This window comes from Cupressus sempervirens, chromosome 9 (genome assembly GCF_028749045.1).
Source record: "Cupressus sempervirens isolate cs-2001-9-10 chromosome 9, ASM2874904v1, whole genome shotgun sequence".
Classification (NCBI taxonomy): Eukaryota; Viridiplantae; Streptophyta; class Pinopsida; order Cupressales; family Cupressaceae; genus Cupressus; species Cupressus sempervirens.
In genome coordinates, this window is record NC_143126.1 from 370,546,461 (window position 1) to 370,562,939 (window position 16,479).

The 16,479-nt window shown below is 34.3% G+C and overlaps 1 protein-coding gene across 10 annotated transcripts in view; it reads left to right on the forward strand.

The window, feature by feature from the left end:
* ALY3 (DNA binding protein) overlaps nucleotides 1-1,995 on the forward strand; it is a 129,771-nt gene extending 127,776 nt beyond the window's left edge. For all 10 annotated transcript variants that reach the window (XM_089800153.1, XM_089800160.1, XM_089800156.1 and 7 more), the window contains 2 exons: nucleotides 472-783; nucleotides 941-1,995. In XM_089800153.1, coding sequence (XP_089656279.1) covers nucleotides 472-783; nucleotides 941-1,153 — 525 coding nt within the window. In that variant the 3' untranslated portion in view covers nucleotides 1,154-1,995. The remainder of the gene's footprint in view (nucleotides 1-471; nucleotides 784-940) is intronic.
* The last annotated feature ends 14,484 nt before the right edge of the window (nucleotides 1,996-16,479 follow it).

Here is a 16,479-nt window from a genome sequence, read left to right on the forward strand (position 1 = left end):
CCATTATAATGGCTTATGTATAAGGGCTGAAATGAACTTTTGAAATAGAGGCCATAATAAAATGAACTTTCCTCAGAATTTAGTAGTGTTCTTGGTAGAAAATATTAACGAGTGATATGCACTATCGATTGGCAAAACTTTTTATTTTATGAAAGCAAAAACATAGAGATAATGAACAAAGTTAAAGAAATGTTGTTACCTTGTAAATGTATTGAAACTAAATTAATTGAGACACATTTAAGTGAAAGTGGTCAATGTTTTAAGAGCCTAGTTCTTAAATTTCTTAAAAGGCTACTGAAGAAAACTATAAAAGTTCCTCTGGTCCATGAGTCCATTTGAGCTTTACATGGAAAGGCAGGTGTACCTACTATGTGTAAATTCCTTATTGGCTTTGTTACAACTGCAGCTTGCAAAATGTTAGCAAGTTTACCTGAAATGTGCTTGATGGGCTGTTTCATTCTCTTCTGGCAGACAATATCATCACTCAAGGAAGGGGAGGATGTTCTCAGAAAGGCTGGTGGAGCTTTTGATTCCATACGCAATGTAGATGCTGTCACTGATTCTGGCAATTTCGGAGGGAAATTAGGATCTCAATTTGATTTGAGTAGAGATACTGAGCAGGAAACACAGGGTTTCCGAGAGAATACTTTTGTTCCGTTTGGACCTGAACAGACAGTAGAAAATATTTCTGATGCTAAGCACAAAGGTCTTTCAATGGGGAAGGAGTTGCCGGTACCATCGGAGCTCATCACATCATGTGTTGCCACCCTGCTCTTGATTAAGGTATTTTTCTGTTGAATAGCCAGTTTTTTTATTGCTGGAATTTTCAGGTTTTCTATTGCTTATCCTACCTGATTGTTATACAATATGACTGTAAGAAAATGCTGCTTTTAAATTGATGCTCATTTATGAATTTGTGTTTTTTTTGGTTGTGATGCAGACTTGTACAGAGAGACAATATCCACCATCTGATGTGGCGCAGATGCTGGATGGTGCAGCTACAAGTTTGCAGCCCTATTCTAGCCAGAACGTTGTTATATATAGAGAAATACAGCAGTCATTGGGTGTTGTTAAAAATCAAATCTTCTCAATGATACCAACTCATCCAAGCATTGCTGTCTCTGCAGAGCTTCCTAGTCTTTCAAAGAAATAAAATCCTGGTTTTTCATTTAAATGAAAAATGAGGAATGTGTTCGTAATCAATTGGAAGGATTCACTTCCAATGTTATTGGATTGACCTCAAGTTACAATTATACTGGTCAAACTTGCCCAAATAAAGTCCATATGAAAAGTCCGTTTAGGGCAGGATCAAGTTCAGTCTTGTTGCAAATATGTTGCTTGCATGTTTTATGAAGGCAGATATCTGCCATCAATGGTTTCTTTTCGTGTTGGTATTTTTCCTGCCAGCATGTCCCACCAATGTGAAAACATTTGTCATGAAAAATTCCTATCAATTTCTTATTCTATAACTGATATTCTGATATGTTCGATGGAAGATGTAAAATGAGTCAAAACAATTTATGCAGAGTCCATATCATGTTCCAATTAAACATAGTAAGTCAAACCTGGTATTCAGTGGGCTAACGCACAGCTCGTTTTAGACCACAGCGAGAACATATTACAAAGTGTACGCAGTCCAGCTAAGTTTTGATTTAGCTTTCCTTCTATGTGGCAAATCTAAATGGCACTAAGAAAGGTCACTTGTCTTGTAGTGTCCATCTATTGCCTCGGAGTCATATTTGCAACTTCAGCAGGCAATTATGTGCATTCTCATATTTATTAGATACTTGTAAAGTGTCTCATTTATTTTAGATCCATTTTATGTTGCAGAAGGGAATCTCCCTTCTTTGTAGTAAACCATTTACACATTCCAATTCGAATTACGTTCTTGTTGGAAATGTACACTGTTTCAGACATTGGAAATAGATCCCATTGACAGAAGATATTGTAAATGTTCTCATTCTTTTAATTTGGTAGATGATGCAATTTGTACAATTTTTGCTTTATGATTGTGTGGTATGATAAGACATTATGTATCTTTATATCTTTACAAACCTCGAACCTTGCATCAATGGAAGTGGTACAAAGCTTAAGAACAGTTTGCAAATTAGATGAAGCACTATTATGTACGTAAATAATTTGTTATTATGAAAAGCAACGAGTAATATGTATGTCTTTTGTCAATTTCCTGATAATTCCGGGGAATTTAAATGCTAAGATGATCTTTTGCTTTGTCAACATCAAATTTACACGATTTATTCTTTTCCCGTTTATACATTTTCCTGTACCACTGCAATATAATTCAAGATTTCGAACAAGATATCATTTAATACTTCTCACTATAGTTTGCACATGAGTTTGAGTCACGATCCTAACTTACATACATCTTATATGTTTGAAACAGATAAACCAACATATTATGAAGCAATCCTCGTAAAAACATATTTGTAAGATGTACCAAACAGAAGTCACATTTGGCATGAAAAATATAATTATAAAATGAACCATTTGAATGCTATCTGATAATAGCAAATAATCTTCATGTGCTGAGTAATAATATCGAAAGAACGTTTGATTTAGTTATTGAATGCTAGTTAGTGTTTCGCTTGATATTATTTTTCGCCTGAACAAGGAGATACTTTTGTCCGTTGTACCGAAATATTACATCAAAATTAAGAACATGAAAAAATTCCTATTCATGTTATCAATGGATTTTCACCACAATAGAACCATATTTTGCTATAAATTAATGGATTGCTTTCCGTTGCAGCGCATTTGAAGTCTATTTTTCAAATGTTCAATGTTTATGAATGAGAATAGGGAAGAAAAACTATTTGTTGTAGGGTTTCTCCAAATTAATATTGTATTTTTTAATCCAATGGCAAGTGATTTTGGTCTTATTTTAATCTTTCTACCAAACCTCTCGACATTTATCAATTTTACAATCTTAAGAAATATCTTATTTTAATCTTTCTAACAAACCCCTCAACATCTATCAATTTTACAATCTTATGAAATAAGAGTTCTGTAGAGCTAGAGTCCCGCCTTCTTATAGAAAGTATAAGTGAAGTTGTAAAAAAGTTAAAGAGTCCTATAGAAAGTATAAGTGAAGTTGTAAAAAAGTTAAAGAGTCCTGCCTTCTTAAAGAAAGGATATTTATAATAAAATGATTTCAAACAACGATAGTTGCAAAAGCTGAATGGAGAAGATATAATATTAAATTATTTTAGCTCAGATATTTAACTATGAACCTAGTGAGCTTGTCGAAATAAGTACCTGATAAATCTTATGAACCGCTTGTTTGCAATTATCATCTAAGCCATATAGTTTCTAACGACAAATAGAGTTGGAGCCCCATTTGTCAACTGAGCACCCGTTGCATACTTGCCAGACCAATCTTTTTTTTGCTCAATTTCAATAAAATTTGTTTAAATAAGCTAAATGTAAACCAATTCTTTGTTCAGGCATTTTAAATTTAAAAATGCTGTCCTGAAAGTTTGTAGAGAATGTTCACAAGTTAAATCTCTTCGACATATTATATTTTTTATATTATCGAACATTTACATATCTTTGTACCTATGGAGGAAATCAAGGGCAAAAATACCTCGAGATCCTAAATCACTAAATTTCGTCCTTAAAAACACACAAGCACTGTTTATAGTATTTGTATTTATGACCTCTACCAATTGCAAATGAAAAACTAAAGTCCAGAATGCTAGTAGTCTAGACAACTTTAACTTCGATTGCTTTACATTTCTTCGGCTTGGGAGGACGAAGCTTGGGAACAATAACACTGAGCAGTTCATCATGATAGGCAACGGAAATGCCCTCTCCATGTTGCAGCCATCAGGCAAAAAGTAATACAACTTGTCAAGGGGTTTATTGTGTTACGCATTAGCTAAAAAATGCTTACATAAAAGTTCAATCTCATTCCTATTTCCAATCATCATGTATAGTATCCAAGAGGATTTTATTCTACATTTGCAAAACTAAGACTGGTTTGCGTGCAAATTTCTTACAGTTGCTAAGCTTTGAGATATTTGTTTTATAGCAACTTGAGTGGCGACAGTCTTCAAATGAAACAAGTCCAATTAATCAATTTTTTATGTTACACTCACCTCAATCATCAACTCAGCTAGTTTTCTCCCAGTCACTTCATTTTTGGGGTTGCCTAAAATGGAAATGTGTTCATTTTTCCTAAAGGTGTTTACCTGTAAAAACCAATAGGTGAGATGATGAAAGACTATGAATCATCGATAAATACTCTACCTTTGCAAAAAACTAAATGGCTTGCAATCATCTGTACAACTTCAATGTCATCATTTAGATAAACAAGTGCGCTCTGTGACTATCCTCCATCTACAAGCTTCAACGACTCACCTCTTAAACTGTAAGGGTTCATTGTCATCGATCAACCAGTGTATGAACAATTGGTCAAAAGGAAATTTTACAAGGGCATGTTGCAACATCTGTTTTCGTATCATTATTTGACCGGCCAAAAACACTTAATCCGTAATATAGATTACATAATGAATTCAACTACGGTATAGCCAAACTTACATTATTAAAACATGCAAGAACCCTTGGTAGACCTTCATCAATTTCATCAATTTCAATGAGAAAATCCATTCTTATGTTGAGATAATGGGTGTTGCACATATTGCATAATATTGTTGTATTGTATTATTTTATTTTATTTTGTAATGTTGTATCTAGGAGCACCTAGATGGACGTGCAACATGGAAAGAATGTCATGGGATGTACTTGATGAGTTTTATTGTAACAATGACAATATTTCATGTAATTATTTAATATTAGGAAAAATAATTAAAATTTCAATATTAAATATGGGATCAAGGGGTTAGGTAGCACATGGTTTATATAATATCACTTGGTGGTTTTGTGAGACTTGCTACTATATAAGCAACCACAAGGGTAGTTGTTGGTGTGAGAAGTGTGAGGAGGGAAAAAGAGAAAGAGTCAAGTGGGACAACGTTTGATAGGTTAGCCAAGAGAGCATTTGTGAAAGTTGGAAGCATGACATGAGATGTGTGGATTCATTCTTGTTCACATAGTTTGCTCGGTTGTGGCTATGGCTTTGAAGACTTCCATGGTTGTATTGCAATGGTGTTTTTGCTGAATAATACATGATGATGGATGCTTTTGAAGACTGAGTTTTTCCCTCAATGAGGGTTTCCCAGAGTATATCTTGTGTCACATTTTGTGGGTATGTTGTCTATTCTTTTGCATGTGGATTTTAAGTATATATTTATTTCAGATCTATTATTGGTTATGTGGAAATGGTTATATTCTTTATTGCAAGTTTCCTTACATCTTGGTCCAAAAATTAATATTCTTTTCACCATAAATAAGCCTTTTAATCAGCTGCTTTGCATGTACGTATGACCATCGTCATTTTTGAATTGGACCAAAAATACAAGGAGATTCATCCTCTATAAGGCATAAAAATAAAAAGAGGGGTCCTGGTACACACAAACTTTGTCACTGAGAAGGCCACAGACAAATAGAGTTACATGCAAGGGAAGATGATATGTATAGGAAACCAAAGTAAGAAACATTGAAAAGGATGACAAATAAAAAACATTCAAATTTTTATTAAACATTAAAACTGAAAGACAATTCAAAGTATGGAATCTTCTTATTTTATCAACAACAATGTATGTATAAATGAAAATTCTCCCTTTTTAAAAAAAAAATTTATAATTAAAATATTTTTTCTTACTTTTTAAAGAATTATTGACATGGTTGATGTTGGGTTTTCCCTATGATGTTTTCAACTGAGTGTAATTTTTAAAAAAATAAATAAAAGGCAAAAAGGCTTGTATAGATTTTTTAAATTAATAATATAAAAAGTCTTTACAAAAGTTGATAAAACTAGAAGTAACTGCAGAAATAAGAATTTGAGATCTTTAATAAATCAACATGGCTCGCCTTTTTAACTATTTGAATGCCTAAATGTTAGGATGTTGGTAACACATGTCGCAGGACTTACACTTCAACCAACCCCCATTATAAACTACACAAAACTAGCCCGATCAAATAGCAAGATGTCCTTGATATGCGAGGACTTTGCTAGATGTGGGGAGGATTCCTAAATTGATACTTCGATACCATTTGTTGCTAGATTAGCAAATCCATCAGCTAATCTATTGCCCTCACCATATACATGGGTAATTGCTAGGTTGCTAAACTTCTTTAGGACTTACCAAACTTGTTGCATAATATACCTGATTTTTTAGTTCATAGACTAATTTTGGCGGCATAAACTATAATTGTTGTCCTCGTCAACCCAAAGTTATGATAGCTTTTGTGTAGAGCAACTCTAAGACCATTTAACAATGTTAATGCTCATGCCATGTTATTTCTAGTATCCGATATGGGGATAGCTGCCCCCCATAGAAGGTAGCCATGACTATCCCTAAATGCAAATCCACACGTCGATGACACCGGGTTACCACATGAAGCCCCATCAGAGTTCAATTTCACAAAACAAGGGGGATGAGCTTTCCATCTTACCTTTTAACGTTTTGCATATGCTGGGAACTTGGAGTGTGGGAATAAGGAGCCCTTTCCAATTTACTTTCACTAAGGCATCCCATGCCTGGAATGGTGTTGTTGATTAAGACATTGGGAAGACATGAGCATTCATGGTTTCCATAATGGAATGCTCCAACTTCTGAATGAAGACATCAAACTGTATAGATTCTTGCCTGAATATTCTAAGAAAATATTCATACCAAATTGCTGCTGGAATGATTTGCCAAAGTGGTGCAAAAAGAGAATTTTGTTGTGTCATCGACCATGACTCAAAAAGATCCCAAAGTGTGTTAAGCAATAGGAGGGCCATATTGAGCTTATTGAGTAGGTGCAACCAACATGATTCTGCAAAGGAATAAATGATTAACATTTTCAACCTAAGATTTGCAAAACACACATTGGAAAGGGGCAAGATTATTAAAGCGAGAGTCTATCACTTGTGAGCACACATTGTTTGAGAGCTAGCCATGCAAAACTTCCCACCTTGTGGGGGACAAATGGGTTCCAATAGAATTTAAACGACCTTTGCAAAGGTGAGTTTTTTTGGAAGTGAAATAATGCTTCATATCCGCCCTTCACTGAACAATTCCTAGAGTTGGTAGGTGCCCATTTGATAGTATCTTTCTTATTTGATAAAAATACATGGCGATGTTTGAGAACCTTCCTCGATAGCTCTTGATGAGAAACTGGAATTGGAAGGACATCAAAATCCTTCCAAATTATCTTATTAGACGTGATTTCCACTGCCTCTATGTATACTTTTAATGTAGGTACGCTCTGATACCACTAACAAAGGGCCACACCACCCTTACCAACTCATGACAAAGAATGCAACAAGATCTCTCAAGATCCAATCCAAACCCAAGCTAGCCCAAATCCACACTCTGGTAGAAACCTCTGAGATCTCAACTTGTGCTCGCAAGCCACCAAGCAACCTCCTTGTTTCTAAACCGCAGTCACTAGCTCTTCTCCAACTTTATCCAAGATCCAAGTGTAAACTGCCTCACATTCGGCACTCTGTCTACAGACTCAGGAAACCTCACTTTTCACTTCCTCCTTCTCTTTCACACCTTGAAACTTTCCAAGCTTCCACTTTTCGAGCTTCTCCTTCTCAAGCTACTCCTTGAGCTTCTCCTTCTCGAGCTTCTACGCCTAAAGCTTCCCCTTGAGCTTGATTTAGAAATGCTCATATGCCTTGCTTAAATAGGCACTTACCACCCCATGCATGACTTATCCACAACCTTCTAGAATTCCTCCACAACCTTCTACAACTTCCAAAACTTTCTACAATATTCATAACTTTCTAGAATTCTACCCACACACCTCGATAAATGGAATGACAACCATTTATTTTTTTTATTTTTTTCTATTATGCCACCTATGCACCTCGAAAATAGAAATCACCTTTTCCTTTCTTTTCTCCTTTTTCCCTTTTTTTATTTTTTTATTATTTCTCCTCTAATTTTCGTCACTTTTTCTCTCCTCCACAAATTTTTTTATTTTTTATTTTTTATTTTTCCATGCAAGATGCTCCTGCATCAGACTCCCCCGGTAAATAGAAAAGTGTGTCCTACACTTTGATGCCAAAAGAAATATCTACCACCATCTTCATCTTCACCAAAGGCTTCCACCTCAATAGGGACAACAAAACCACCATGCAAATCCTCCACACCAGCATCTCAACCATCCAATCAACATGCTCATTCCCAGGAACAAACTGAACATAATGCTTCATTACCGAACTCCCATTCACATCAACAACTAGTGAATCCATACGAGCAATAACATGCTCCACATCAGCAGCCACATGTAGATTTCCATCAACACATGCCAAACTCTCAACACCAACAACCTCATTGCTCACAACAAGATGCTCTGCAATACATAACTCACCTCCAACAACTGGATCATCCACGATCGAGTGCTCTGCAACAAACAAGTCACCACTAACATTAACTAGATCATCCACAACCAAATGCTTTGCAGTCTCCATGTCAGACTCAACCAACTGATCATGAAAACCAACCTCTGTCCCAACATCAACAACATTAGGAATATCTTTAGCAACAACCTCTAGTTTCTCTGCAGGTTCTGCATCAGACTTCACAAACTGATCAGCAAAACCATCCTCTTCCACCTTGACCTTCTTAGCTTTAGCATCCAACCGAGCAAACATCTTAGAAAAATTCCTCTCCACTATATCATGGATTTTCGCAATCATCTTAGGGTCCAATCCTCTTGGAGCCATCTTCCAAGATCTTCATAAACCCTCTGCAACAAATCCTTCCCACGCTCCTTGTGACAATCAAATTGTTTGCAAGTCAGATCGCAACCTGCCACCTCGCACGAACAATCAGGAACCACATCACAAGTCTAGGACAACAGATTTGCAATCCACAAGCTCTCTACGATCATGCCTCAACAAGTTCAGTCTTCCATCTCTGCATCCATCAATCCATCTGCATGTCCTCCCAAGGTCCTGGTGCAAACTGCCTCAGCTTTGGCGATCTGTCTACACGCTCAGGGACTCCCACTCTAATAAACTTCACCCAACCAAGGTCCTGGTACAAACTGCCTCACACTTCGGCGATCTGCTTGTACACTCAGGATCTCCTGCTCTGATACCACTAATGTAGGTACGCTCTGATACCACTAACGAAGGGCCACACTACCCTTACCAACTCATGACAAAGAATGCAACAAGATCTCTCAAGATCCAATCCAAACCCAAGCTAGCCCAGATCCACACTCTGGTAGAAACCTCTGAGATCTCAACTTGTGCTTGCAAGCCACCAAGCAACCTCCTTGTTTCTAAACCGCAGTCACTAGCTCTTCTCCAACTTTATCCAAGATCCAAGTGTAAACTGCCTCACATTCGGCGCTCTGTCTACAGACTCAGGAAAACTCACTTTTCACTTCCTCCTTCTCTTTCACACCTTGAAACTTTCCAAGCTTTCCAAGCTTCCACTTTTCGAGCTTCTTCTTCTCAAGCTTCCACTTCTCAAGCTACTCCTTGAGCTTCTCCTTCTCGAGCTTCTACTCCTCAAGCTTCCCCTTGAGCTTGATTTAGAAATGCTCATATGCCTTGCTTAAATAGGCACTTACCACCCCATGCATGACTTATCCACAACCTTCTAGAATTCCTCCACAACCTTCTACAACTTCCAAAACTTTCTACAATATTCATAACTTTCTAGAATTCTACCCACACACCTCGATAAATGGAATGACAACCATTTATTTTTTTATTTTTTTCTATTATGCCACCTATGCACCTCGAAAATAGAAATCACCTTTTCCTTTCTTTTCTCCTTTTTCCCTTTTTTTATTATTTCTCCTCTAATTTTCGTCACTTTTTCTCTTCTCCACAAATTTTTTTTTTTTTCAAATTTTTTTTTTTTCCATGCAAGATGCTCCTGCATCAACTTTTGAGCCCCAAATTCGTGATGCAATGTCCACAGTAGTTTGGATACCTCTGATTGTATCCAATGAGGGATGTCTTGACCAAGAATCAGACCAAAACTTAGCCTCATCTCTAGCTTGAATTTCCCACCCAATATAATCTATGATAATCTCTCGTGATTGCACAATAAAGTTCCACATGGCGGAACCTGTGAGGGGATTTGCCACTGTGAAAATATGTGCATTATTGGGTCTTCCTAGATATTTCGCTTGCATGATGCGAACTTGCAAAGCTTGTGGACATGTGTACATTCTCCACACAAGCTTTACCCCAAAAGCTTGATTCTTGAGATGTAGATCATGCAATTTGTCACGACACACGATTTTAAGGGAGACAAGAAAAATCTTCTTTTTTCCCAACATATTATCTCTCCATATGAAATTAGATATAATTCTTTCAATTTATTTAATGACCATGGCTGGAGCTTTATGCACTAAAATGATGTAGTCAGTATTATAGTCAAGCAAGTTTTTACTAACATCAATTTGTCTGCAAGAGTGTTAGTAAACATATTTTTCCATCAAAGAGAGATAAAAGGAATGACTCAAGACATCGAGCATGAAGAACAAACAATACTAACAGTTGGACATATTATCATTGTATTGAAAATCATCCTCTGAATTGAGAGATACTTTTCCCTCTTAATAAATATACAATGAATAAGATGAATTGGTATGCCTTTAACCTGAAAACACAAAGGTGGTTAACATTCATTCATCAACATGAAATGAACATGATAATCAAGTTTATAAATGGAAATAAGAAAAAGACCAACAACCAACCACAAGACCATCTGTTGAATCTTTTACATCACAGAGAAAACGAAAAAAAATATTTTTTGCCACATGAATGATGAGTAAATCTATACTCTCAAACATCCATTTAATGAGAAATACAAGAAAGTAACCAAATTTTGAAAGAGATCACCATACAATTTATCCCAATCAGAGAAATCAATACTGGGACCAAAAACCCAAAATATGATTTAACTCTTTATTTTAGATACAAAACGATATGACTATAAAGGGATCACCATACAATTTATCTCAATAAGAGAAATCGATATTGGGACCTAAAACCCAAAATATGATTTAACTCTTTATTTCAGATACAAAATGATATGACTATAAGATCTGAACATCCCTGTTATTCCAATCAATCTACAGAAAAATAAATTACCTCCCCATTCTCTCTGCAACAATCAACACATAAAATATTCTCTCCCCTTTTCGTAGCCACAAGACTTGCAGAAAAGAAAAATAACCCTTCTTTCTTCAATTTTTTTTCCATAAATAGCATGCAATTTTTCAGTTTTGATAACTGATTCTTTGCTTTAAAGAGAAATAAATAAATATTCCACATTCTCGTGGAATCATTACTGTCCAAGCTGGTTAAAACATTACTAAAATGTTTGAAAATGCTACTCTAAAACTGATTTAAAACATTATTAAAATGTTTTAATTTGTTGCATTAAAAGACTGGAAATACATGTAAATTAGCTTACAACCCCTTTTTAATAAATTCATCATGAGTTAATCAGGTATCATGGAGTCCTAAAATTTTGTAAGCATTTATAATTTTTAAAATTACAAATGGGTTTTAAACCATTTTTTAACAGCTCGCCAAATCATAGTACTTCTTTTGTAAACTGACACTGCTAACCATATTGCTGCAGTAATAAAATATTATAATAATATATCATTTGAGCTTGTATGATCATAAAATTAAATCTGAGGATATTTGAGACCAAAATAATAGGTGGGTCATCCTCAAATTCAAATTTTCAAATACTTTTTCCAAATGGATCTGTGGATCAATAAATATATATGTTGATTTGATTATCATATTGAACCTGACTGTCATTTTGAACCTCCAAATCTAAACTTTTGAATCATAATGATTATGAACTATCTGAACACTTGAGTTGGATGAACTATTTGAACTGGTTGGTCCTTGGAAATTGAACCATTGGGTTGCTTATAACTTCAAACTTGAATCTACACCAGCACTTTGAACTTTGAACCTTGAACTATGTGGTTCAAGGTTCAAGTTCAATATGACTACTTTCTAACCTAAAACTTTGAAGATCAATTCTGGATTGTTAGACTTACCAAGTTTTGAACTTTTGAACTCTTGAACCTCGAACTTGAACTTGAACTTATGAACCAGAATTTGGATATGTACCTTTGAACTAGTGAACTTGAACTATGTGGTTCAAGGTTCAAGTTCAATATGATAACTTGAAGCTCCCAGTGTAGTGCTTGCCCCTAGTTTACATTTTGTTATTATTGCCGAACTCTTTTAGGCCAGTTATGCTTGTTGATTAGTATCATTATTTTGAGATTATCAGATATTGTTTTAGATTTAGTTGATTTATAATGAGATTACTTGGTACTCTATACTTCATGTATGCATAATGATTATTATAGTGATTTCAGTTATTTAATGATGATTAGTTAGATGGATTACGATATGTGTTTTCTTATGGATACTTACCCCATACTGCATGTGTATGGTGTGCGTGTATGTTTTTTTTATGTATGGCATTTCTGATGTGGTTAAGGAAGGGAGTTGTAGTCACTTGCTAGTTGAGATCTACACGATGCACCACTTCCTACCATTGCCTGTTTAGCTTAGTATATATGTGTTTGTACATGCATGGATTTTATGCAGATTGTAGGTATCAGATATTGACTTCCCTCAATTGCCAAGATGAGCGTACCCTATCGCATTATCTCAATGGTAAGAGAGGGGAGATAAATTCTTAAGTCCAAATCCTAAACCTTTAAGCCAATTGTCCTAGAGAATTAGGATAAGAATCTGAGTTGGTTACCTTCTGAATGTGTCATATGATGTTAATTCGTGATTATAATCCTTTAGTTTGATCTTGTATGTGTTTTTCTATTATGGGATTTCATATTTTTTCCTATAAGTCTTCAGTGATTTTTATATTAATTAAGTCAAATTAAATGATTAAATTAATGATTAAATTTAATAAAAAATTATTATGATATTTTAATTATTAATTATATTTAATTAATTTAGAGAATTAATTAAATAAAAAGAATTAAATTTAAAGATAAAAGTTAAAAGTTTAATTTTTAAAACGTGATAATATTTATTTAATTTAATAATGATATATTTAGAGCTCATTTTTAAATAAATGCTAAATATTATTATTACTTACATTAATAAATATTTATCAATTAATGTTTCAAAAATAAATAAAAAAGTGAAAAAGATATAAATTTATTAAAAGTTTTAAGATTGCATAAAGTGTGCATGAGATTAAAATTTAATAAAATAATTAAAGAAGGGAAGTCAAGTGAAATTAAATAAAGTTATTTTATAATTCATTGATCGTGCATGAAAAAGATAAAGAAAAGATAGTAAAGAGTTAAAGTCTAGTGAGCAAGGAGTCCTTTCGGGTGATCGCACAATTAGTGCTCTGATTTTAAGAAATAACTCCATATCATAATTTGAGGGTTCATTTTTGAAGGACCACAAATTTTGAAAGGAGAATTTTCGGGGAGAGAAGGTTTTGAGACGAGAAATTTCTCTCACAAATCTTTTTGGGTGTAGCGATTTAGCATCGGAGTCCAGGATTATTCTTGAGATTTAATTGCACAATTAATTACGATATTTATTTTCCTATCTTCTTCGTGATTGTAAATTGATTGTCTGGGTTTTACTGGGACAAATCTTTCAATCTTGTAAATTGGAATTTCTGGTATGCATGTTGTTTTTGTCTGTATAAGGGAAGATTAAAATATCAGTACAATCCTCCTTTAGAAGTTTTAAAATTTGGAAATTAAATTGGGAGGGGTTTTCAAAGAAAATTTTAAATTAGAAATTTGAATGGTTGATTCTATTTTTCCTATTAGACTAAAAGTGCAAATGTTATATATATATATATATATATATATATATATATATATATATATGGGTGAGAGGGAGGCGGGCCACGACATCCCACCTCCCCTCCTTTTATCTTCCATCATTGCCGGTACACGCATCAGACTATGCTGTTAATGCAACAGGTACAATTGCTGATGTAGCATACTTTGTTGCGACAACAATAGAGTTGTTGCGAGGCCAACGAGCCTTTACAAACGTATTGTAAGGAAACTTGGCAACAAAGAATATAACCGTTTCCACATAACCCATAATAGATCTGAAATAAATACGAAATTAAAATCCACATGCAAGAGAATAGACAACATACCCACAAAATTGTGACACAAGATATACCCTGGGAAATCCTCATTGAGGGAAAAAACCCAGCCTCCAAAAGCATCCATCACCATGTATTATTCAGCAAAATAACCATTGCCATACAACCATGGAAGCCTTCATGGCCATAGCCACAACCGAGCAAACTATGTGAACAAGCATGAATCCACACATCCCATGCCATGCTTTCAACCTTCACAAATGCTCCCTTGGCTAACCTGTCAAGCCTTGTCCCGCTTGACTCTTGCCTTTTTCACTCTTACTCTCTCTCTCTATACAACAACTACCCTTGTGGCTGCTTATATAGTAGCAAGTCAAACAAAACCACCAAGTGGTATTACATAAACCATGTGCTAAAACCATGTGCTACCTAACCCACTGACCCCACATTTAATATTGGGCATTTAATTCTTTTTCCCAATATTAAATAATTACATAAAATATTTTTACAATGTTACAATACAACTCATCAAGAATATTTCATGGGAATCTTTACATGTTGCACGTCCATCTAGGCACAACATTACATAACAAAATAAAATAATAAAATATAACAATATTATGCAATGTGTGCAACACCCATTATCTCAACAATCTCCCACTTGTTGTATACATTGCATAGGGTCAATCCGTAGCCACATAAATGAACAAGGGAACAATCCCTCCTAGCACATCCACCATCATGGATCAAAATACACCAAGTGCTCCATCCTGGTACCCGCGACAAAATCAAAGTATCCAGCATCTCAAACATGAATGATCTCACCTCCTATTATGCCACTCCCATTGGACATACATAGAAGCCATCCAAAGAGAAAAACCACCCAACCTGTCGCATTAGAAGATCATAAAATCCTGTACCAACTGAAAAATTTTGAGCACAAAAAAACCTGATCCAAAGGTAATCACATGTATCTGTAGTTGTCAAAATATCCATAAGATCTATTAGATTTCCACAATCCATGCTAATGTGCTATCAAATTTCTGGATTTGATTGTGTATACCATATCTATTATAAAAAATTAAATACTTTTCCTCATCGTGGTTTCTTGTTTAGGTTTATAGGCACACAGATATATATATATATATATATATACACACACACACACACACACACATACATATAGATATATAGATATATACACACACACACACACACACACACACATATATATATATATATATATATATATATGTTACGGTTACTTCTATATGTGCGAATAATATAGACTTATATATATATCACTATTGTTATATATATTTAGATACTCTTGTAACAATAGTGATATATATATATATATATATATATATATATATATATAAGTCTATATTATTCGCACATATAGAAGTAATCCATAACATATATATATATATATATATATATATATATATATATATTATACGCATATATAGTTATATACATATATATGTTTTTACATATATATATATGTATATAGATATATATGTCTACACAAGTATATATGTATATTTATATGTATATACAGATATATATGTATATACACATTATTATACATATATAAATGTATACATGTATATACACTTACATACACGTATAGACATGTATATATACATTTTTCTATATTATCCTATTTTTATTTATTTATTTATTTATTTTCTTTCCTTTTTTGTTTTTTAGTGTTGTATTTTCTTTCTTTAGATGTTCGAGTGTTTGGGTTCTTAGTTCTCCCCCTTTATTCTTTGTCGTGCTTAGTGGATTTTTTATATTTCTTTCTTCTTGTATGGCTTAGTCCCCCTCGATTTTTTGACTTTTCTGTAATTTTACAACTCTTGAGCTTCTTTGTTTTTGCTCGCTTGGTTTTATTCAAGTTGATGCACATTTAGTTCGTCGGTGCATGTATTTTTCCCTCTTCGATCCTTTTCCTTTGGTTTTCTCTTCTTAAGTTATTTTTTGTGCTTGGTGGCTTCCTCTGATTGGGGTCGTTCTTTCCCCCTTTTTTTTTCCCCCCTGTGATTATTTTTTTTTTAAATTCTTTTTTCTCCTTATGAGTTAGGTGGCATGTCTCATCAACTAACTCTCTCTCCTCCCCTTCCCCCTCCCTTCTATTTCTTCAGCTGGTTGGATCTGCATTCTAATTTTTCATGTTCTCTTTTCTCTCTAGCATCCTGATGATGGATCATGTAGTATGATCCGAAACGTTGATGTAAAAAAAATTATACACAATCAAATCCAGAAATTTGATAGC